General features: G+C 36.6%; 1 protein-coding gene across 1 annotated transcript in view; it reads right to left on the bottom strand.

Moving 5' to 3' along the window:
- The window catches only part of LOC107752524 (carcinoembryonic antigen-related cell adhesion molecule 5-like), a 17,563-nt gene extending 10,558 nt beyond the window's left edge, over positions 1–7,005 (bottom strand). Inside the window, exons 1-5 of the mRNA XM_016568524.1 lie at positions 6,905–7,005; positions 6,621–6,674; positions 5,881–6,165; positions 4,949–5,230; positions 3,364–3,630 (exon numbers count right to left, since the gene is read on the bottom strand). Of these exons, the coding sequence (XP_016424010.1) occupies positions 3,364–3,630; positions 4,949–5,230; positions 5,881–6,165; positions 6,621–6,674; positions 6,905–6,953 (937 nt within the window). The 5' untranslated portion in view covers positions 6,954–7,005. The remainder of the gene's footprint in view (positions 1–3,363; positions 3,631–4,948; positions 5,231–5,880; positions 6,166–6,620; positions 6,675–6,904) is intronic.
- Between the last annotated feature and the right edge of the window lie 1,472 nt (positions 7,006–8,477).

Genomic DNA, 8,477 nt, shown 5'->3' with positions numbered 1-8,477 from the left:
ACAAATTAAGATATTTTTGATGAAATCCGAGAGATTTCTGACCCTGCATAGACAGCAATGCAATTGCCCATTGACTTGCATAGTGTTTTTTTTTCTTCTCCATACTATGGAAGTCAAAGGGGACCAGCAACTGAAGGTGAACTATCCCATTAATATTAATTATATAATTATGAAAAAAGTCAGTTCTATTTTAGTTATTATCGTTAACTAAAACTAAACCTATTAAAAACATTTATGTTCACATAAAATAAAATTAAATTAAATGTGACCCTGGACCACAAAGCCAGTCTTAAGGGTCATTTTCAAAATTCAAAAAGCTGAATAAATAAGCTTTCTGTTGATGTATGGTTTGTTAGGATAGGACAATATTTGGCCGAGATACAACTATTTGAAAATCTGGAATCTGAGGGTGCAAAAAAATCAAAATACTGAGAAAATCGCCTTTAAAGTTGTCCAAATTAAGTTCTTAGCAATGCATACTACTAATCAAAAATTAAGTTTTTATATATTTACGGTAGAAAATTGACAAAATATATTCATGGAACATGATCTTTACTTAATATCCTAATGATTTTTGGCATAAAAGAAAAATCGATAATTTTGACCCATACAATGTTTTTTTGGCTATAATATACCCAAGCGACTTAAGACTGGTTTTGTGGTCCAGGGTCACATATGCTGGTCTGTTACTCAAGAAACACTTCATATTTTTTATAAAAACAGATGTTCTGCTTAATATTTTTGTGGGAAACTGTTTTTAGGTACCTTTGATGAATAGAAAAATCAAAAGAACAGCATTTGTTTGAAATAGAAATCTTTTACTGTCACTTTTGATCAATTTAATGAATCCACGCTGAATGAAAGTATCAATTTCTTTCAAAAGAGAGAGAAAAAAAAAACTAAAACATACTGACCATGAACTTTTGAATAGTACTATAAACGGCACACAACTGGGATTGGTCATTTTAAATTTCATTTAGATGGTGGCTTTCTGTCTAAGTGGGTGAGTCTTGCTTAAAAAAAAAGGCGCAAAGAGAATCCTGGCCGGGATTTCTAAATTACATTTGCTTTGCCATTGTTTTCAGACCTGCTGAAGTTAATGACTGTAAAGTAGTTTCACCAATAGCATGCAGGCATTCTACAAAATCGACCAATCGTGGCCTGCGAGAAGGCGGGATCTACAGAGAACATTGCAAATATGCGCACATAATGTATGAGCACTGTGGAGAGCACGTCAATAACAATAAAAGGATAAAAAAGGACACAGACATTTTAGGCAATTTAGAAATCCCGGCCAGGACGTGTGTGCAAAAAAAACAAGATCTATGGTCACCTTACAATCTGGCCGCGTGAAATAATCTCTCAATGGGTTTTCTCAACAAAATCTCTCATAACAGCATTTACTTTTGACCATCGCCTTGTTTGTTCAGACATCATTACTGTGGAACGCACCAGTCTGATTCAGACTCATTGCATTCACCAAATACCTGCAACTCCTCCGTTCAGCACATTTTGTCTTCCTCCTCACTGCTCGTGTTTTTAGTTTCGGGTAAGACACGTATCAAACAGCTGCAAATTAACTCTCTCAAATCATCTAGAAAAAAATGCATTTGAGAAATGCATTTGTAACCAAAAAGCGTTCTTCATATTAGATCTCGTTAAATCTGTTTTGCATGAACAGTTTGCATTAAAATTTATACAAAATCAATGACACAAAAACGCATTACGGTTAGAACTTTAAGATCAACCCTGCACTGACAGATCACTCCGGTATTCTGTGAGTGAAACCTTAGCCAAGCGGTACCTGCCCAAACCGTATGTGACGTCAGACAGTTTGTATTCTGCTTTCTTTAGTGTGCGGGTTTCACACACGTGGAAACACCTCAGGGGAAGGCACTGTTCTTTACAAAAGCCACAGAGCCTGAGACCACAGGTTCAGAAGCCATGTACCCTCAATCAAAGAAAGCAGAACATTCCTGAATTTTCTACCCGCTAACATGAGCCGAGGCAGACCTCAGAGCAAAGCAGACGAACAGGTTCATCTTTTAAAAGCATTTGTAAGCCAGGTAGCCATTTTGAATAATAACAAATAGACAAACAGCTGTTGCTAGGTAATATAAAAAAAGTATAGTTCACCCACAAACGACAATTCTGTCATAATGTCATTCCAACCTTGTATGACTTTCTTTTTTTCAGTGTAACAAAGGACAAATTCTGAAGAGGTACAGTACCAGCAGTACTGTTTGTTTGTTTTTTACATGCAATTACAATGAATGGGGGCCTGAAGATTTCAAGCTTTTCAAATAATGAAAATGCATCTTCAAAATATAATAAAAGCAGTTCACATGACTTATACACTATATTCTAAATCTTCTGAAGCCATACAATTGCTTTGTGAGAAACTGAAATTTAAGTCATCATTTAAACTGGGTTTGTGAACCAGATCAATTAATAAATTGGAAAAGGACCATTAAACACACTAAGAAGAGCTGTTAGAAATATCAAGATTTTTTTGTGAGTCTCAGCTTAAATTTCCATCTGTTCCTCACTTAAAGTTATCGTAGGATTTCGCAAGATATATGTATGAAATGTAGTGCATGAGTCTTATTTTTATGCTGTCTTTGTGTCCTTTTTGAAGTTTGAAAGCCTCAGTTCCCACTCATTGTAATTGCAATGGAGAAGTGCAACCAAGCAGCAATTCACCTTTTGTGTTCCAGGGAAGAAAGTCATGCGGGACTGGGATAACATGAGTAAATAATGACTTTGAATTACCATTTCTAGGTAAACTAACCCTTCAACATTTAACAGAGATCTCAAATCTCATTTCAGTTTAGTTTCCATTGTCTTTTCAAGGCAAATATACTTGTTCCTCTTCCAGAGTACTTAATTTTTTTTAATCCTCATCTCACTTCTTGGCAATGAAGTCACCATGGTAAAGCATGTCTATCTCTGTACTGCTCCACTGCTAATCAAAAGATTTCAACGGATGTCTTTACTTGCACTCTTAAAAACAATGGTGGTAACTTAAGGGCCTCTCAATAGGCTTTTCTAAAATAAGAATATCCATATACAAATAAGCATATTCAAATACAAAATACGCAAGAACATCATAGCTTGCATGATCAGTGATTTCCTAAAAAACATTTATCATTATCAGTTTGATTTGAGAATATATACAGTATATATAAAAAAAACTTTCTCATTGGTTCTTATTGGAAGAACCAATTCTTTAGTGGACTGTAGGCTATTTATTTGCATTTACTCAGACTGCTGTAATAGTAGTACTAGAGAAACAATGCACAATTGATGAAACTTCCGTTTGTATTCAAAGCATCTGTACATGACTTTAGGCTTCTGACTCACCCAGAACAGACACCACAGCAACCTGCGAGGAAACGTAGCGGTTGGTCTTTGCATTGTAGGCCACACAGCTATAGTTCCCACTGTGTTTTTCCTCTACATTGGGGAGGGTAATGGCCGTGGTCTTCTGAGGCATCTCCTCCCCACTAAACATCCACTGGAGCTGAGCGGGAGGGTCAGACTGGGCTGAGCATGCAAGGGTTAAGTTAGAACCTTTCTTGAGGAATGAATCTGTTGGAGTTTGTGTCATGACGACTTTCTCTGGGCCATCTAGACAGACATGGGAGAAAGAGACGATATCAGGCAAAGGTTTATTAAAGTGCTTGCAATGCAGCTATGTTTTATGGATTTTTGCTAAATTTATCACAATCCTTTTTTTTAGGAAATACAATTCTAGTCTTTGACAACAAAGGCTTAACAAGAAATACAAGAACACAAGTTTTTACTAGAAGAAAAACATCAAACGTTGTGCCATGTTACACCATTTCACATACTCCATTTTATCAAGATATTGTAAATGATATCTATAAATGAAGAGGATGTATTTTGAGTATCTGGATGTGGTTATAGTTCAAATTCAGGCCAATGAATCTCATTGCAACTCAAAACAATGTTTTTAGAAAGCACTGATAGTCTAAGACTCAAGAGATTCTGCTGCAATGCATTTACTTATGACCACACCATGCACTTCAAAAAGATTCGATCTGTAAATGCACACATGCACAAACAAACCGTATTTTAAAACGGTCATCCTGCTGTTCACAGGCTCATTCACAACCCTATTTTATCGAAGCTCAGCCTGCATTTTTTCCTGCACCTGCAGCAGAACCTGCCTGAACTAGAAAGTCTCTTCTGATCTCTGCTGTCATGTGTGCTTTCTAGTGCACACCATCTGCAAAGACAAAGAGTGCAGATAGTAAAAACGAGACAATCTCAACTTATCTCCGCTAGCACCTGTGCTGCTGTGGTAAATTTGCAACTTTACTGCGAGCACTTGTATGCAAAAAAATTGTGTGAAATTATGTGAATCACATAATCTTTGTTGTAAAATCATGAAAAAGGCACCAATAAACTACTGAATTCAGATGATAGCTGAGGAACAGACTGAAATTTAAGTCACTTTTAATTGATATTATTCCTCTATGCTAAATCTTACATTTAGCCCATATTCACACCAACAAAAGAGTACATTGTATTCATGCTACTACACATGACACTCTGGACAAACCTGGACAATAACATTTTCTAGGCACAAAAGTGAAGACTTTCAGTTAAAAACAACGTAAATGGTGACTGTTCCTCACACAAAGCCATTGAATGGCTTTAAACTGCTTGTAATATAGTGCAGATGTTGTATGCACCCCTCATGGTGCTTTTTTCTCTAGACCTATCTCTAGCTTGAAAGACATGGTCACTATGAACTGTCACTCCATGGAAAGTATTGTCTAAATGAAAAAGGTTACATCATATGGGCTTGGAACAACATAAGCGTGAGTAATCAATGACAACTTTTTGGCTGAACTGTTCCTTTAAGGCATTTGTGTATTTGTCTTAAACTAAGCCTGTGTGGGTGTGATCAGGTACGTACAGCTCACAGTGAGATTGAAGGGAGCGCTCCTCCCTGACTCCAGTGCATTTTCTGCAATGCAGACGATGGGTCCTCGCAGATCCGTACGGCGAACTTCAGCGATAGTTAGCTCATCGCCGACTGCATTTAGTTTCATATGTGTGCCATCCACCACCAAAGGGACTGAACCGTTCAGCCACTCGTAAGTAAAGGAGCCTTTGGCAGAGCAGGAAAGAACCACAGTGCTGTTGAACTCTACAGGTTCAGGTAGATTGGACGAAATCTTGACGTCAGTTACAGGTTCTGGAGAAAAGAGAAGAAAACCATGGATTGGGTTCATTCAGAAACATCTTTGCTGTTACTTAGACTTTCCCAGGGAACGAAACCTAAGAGAAACCTAAGGTTAAGTGCCTTGCTGAAGGCCATAATTGTGACAGGTCATGACTTGCTTTTTGGGCGATCCAACCAACAACCTCTGGATAACCAACCCTGAGATTTGACAACATACTGTACATCTTACATCAAGAAAGTCTCCTAGACAGATCTAAAATCTCTGTAAATGCTTGATTTCCAGTCAATGGATGAATGTCTTTAAAATGAATCATATTGCAATACGTTTAAAGCAAGTCACAAAATGAGTCATCACTATTATCCATTTGGGTAGATTCAATCATATCATACATCGTTCTCTAAAACCAAATGCAAATTGCATATTACCTGAAATTAACCCACTGTTCAGCTGTGAAAGTAACTGTTTTTGTGATTCAGTGCAACACAAGAACTGCTATAAAGTTTACTTTTTGTATCCAACTAATGCTTTTAACAAATTTGTGCAGGACTTGAACCTTCAACCTTTCATTCATCTTCAGACCTTCAAACACTAGGCTTCACCAACATGGTGTCTAGTAACGATACAGTATACCTGAAGATTGCACTGGATAGTCAATACTTACCAAGAACCTCAAGATCAATCTGTCCGGACAGTTGCTGTCCTTTGGTAGTGACTATATTGAGAATATATTCCCCTTCATCCTCCTTCACCAGCGGCCCGAGCTGAAGCTCACACGTCGTGTTATTGTAGATGATTCTGCTGGTGTATTTCTCATCAATGTTATCGGTGTTCGTAAATAGGACACTTGTAATTATCGGTGCAATTACTGGATCTTTGTTGAAATTCCATGTTACGGTTAGAAAATCCTGTATTGAGGTGATTGTTGTCTTGAAGGTCACATTTTTACCTGGTTCAATAAGGTAAGGAGAAATCGAGATTAAAACACCCCTGCTAAGTTCTTAGAAATGTATCTAATATTTTATGAATAGCTTCATACATTTTAATGAATATTTTGATTTAATGAACAAATGGTGGTGCAACCATCAACTGAAATTATACTCAAATATTGTCCTTGCACCTTGAATACATGCAAGTACACACACAGCAGGTTTTCTTGTCACGTTGCAACAAAATGGCTTAGTTATGCCACACTGAATTCGATTTGGCAGACATTTTTTAAGTAATAATAATTAAAACTATACAATTATATTCTAAAATAAATAATACATTGAGGCAAACTTCTAAACGATCAAATTATTGACAACACTTCCTTTTTTTCAAGATTTCCATACATTTTTTAAATGAACAAATAATAGAAAACAAAAACACACCGAACCATGGATAAACCATACATCGACTCACCGATAACGCCGTTCGTTTTGGCGTTGAGAAGCGGGCTGCCCTCGGAACAGCATCCTATAAGGGGAATGATTTTCAGTCAGGACACTTAAAATGAACTTGAGCATAGAAATTAAACTATTTAAATTAGAAATTAAACTAAATTACACATCATGTCATGATCTAGGCTACTGTTTAAAAGCTTTCAATAATTTTTTGATACCAAATTTAAGTTTTTGACATTTTAAAATAATAGACTACATGTGCTAAGTGACATTTTTGTCTTTAATTTTTTGTTTTTAACTTACCAAGAGCGGCCAAAATGAGCAAAGGCAGCCTAAAGTTACAGAAATCCATATGGAGAGATGTGAGTCCCTGGAGCGACAGACAGGAATGCGAGACGGTGTGACTTCTCTGTAAGAACTTGAGAAAGTTAACGCGACACACCCAACCAGTTTATCTGAAAACCCGCCCCGTTCAACCTGTACTCTTCAGATGTAATCATTTACCGTTCTTCATTAAGGGGAAACATTGCCCCCTAGACTTCATTTGTCATTTGCATTTTGTTTCTTACCATATAAAAGCACACAGCATGTTGCATATTTGCATAGAATACTTAATCAGAGAATATAAACAAACTGTCAGTATAAATAATAACGGTTTTCTTTTTAAATTACTAAATAAGCATTAAATACAAAAGTAAAGTAGGCACAAGATCAGGCTGTTGTATTAACACTGCAATATATGCACATAAAAATTAAAACATGAATAATAAAAAATATTTAAATACATTTTAATTATATATATATATATATATGCTAATTCCAAAACGTCATTTTAGACATAGTAATGGAGACTTGAGCCGTTGATATTGTAATGACCTACATGAAAAGCAAAGGTTGTCCTCGTTATTGTCCAAGGGGGCAACAATATCAGACTAATGTAGTTACTGTATTAGGTTATGATAGAGAGAGCGAGAGCGAGAGAGATTACCTCTGTGAGTCTGTGCGTCTCTCAACGTGTTCGGCAGCAATGTCTCTAGTGATTAGGGGTGACCATTGAATAGTCGAAGATTCGATGCTTCGACAGGAGGAGCCTGATTCGACTACCAATCTCACAGTCGAATATTCGCAGAGGTGTTATGAAACGAGGACCATGCCATTTTGGCTATATGGGGGGTTCACATGTCTGATTTCACATGGAACTACCGGTTTTCTCCCAATAAGTTAATACACAGGCAATTAAGATAATGCTGTAAATAAAAATCTGAAAAGAAAGAAGCTTTAAATAAATATTTAAACATGCCTTTAAAAAAAAATCCAACCACTCCTATGGATTTAAGTTTCACTTTCTATGATCCGTGACAGACAGAGGAGCGGCAGGCAGGGATTTAAATCTCATTTAGACTCATTAGACTCAAATTGACACAGGCAGAGTGAAAGACTGGATTTTTTCGATCAGATCGGGTACAGTACAAGTGATTTCAAAACATTTCAGCCGGTTTATATATATCGTGTATATATTATTTATTATTTAACGCGCAGACACGTTCATGCAGGGCCGTAGCTGGGGTTTGCGGGGCCCCAGTGCAGGTTGTACCAGTGGGCCCTGTTTGAAATTGTTTAATTTGTATGTTCGTTCTATTTATTTATTTGTGCTATTTACACAATGCTTAAGGTTTTTTCAAGTTTGTAGGTGTCCAGGTACAGAAACCGAATAATCAAATGTAAAATAGCACTGCATAGTCTTCACTGTAAAAATTAAATATACAGTCAAACCAAAATTTATTCAGACACCTTCAACATTTCTCACATTATCACAGTTTATTTGCTATGGTTTAGAAAATGGTAATAAAATATGACAAGAACTCAGAGTTAAACT

Source organism: Sinocyclocheilus rhinocerous, unplaced genomic scaffold (assembly GCF_001515625.1).
Source record: "Sinocyclocheilus rhinocerous isolate Xijiao unplaced genomic scaffold, SAMN03320098_v1.1 scaffold1342, whole genome shotgun sequence".
Lineage (NCBI taxonomy): Eukaryota > Metazoa > Chordata > Actinopteri > Cypriniformes > Cyprinidae > Sinocyclocheilus > Sinocyclocheilus rhinocerous.
This window is presented reverse-complemented; position numbering and strand designations above follow the sequence as displayed.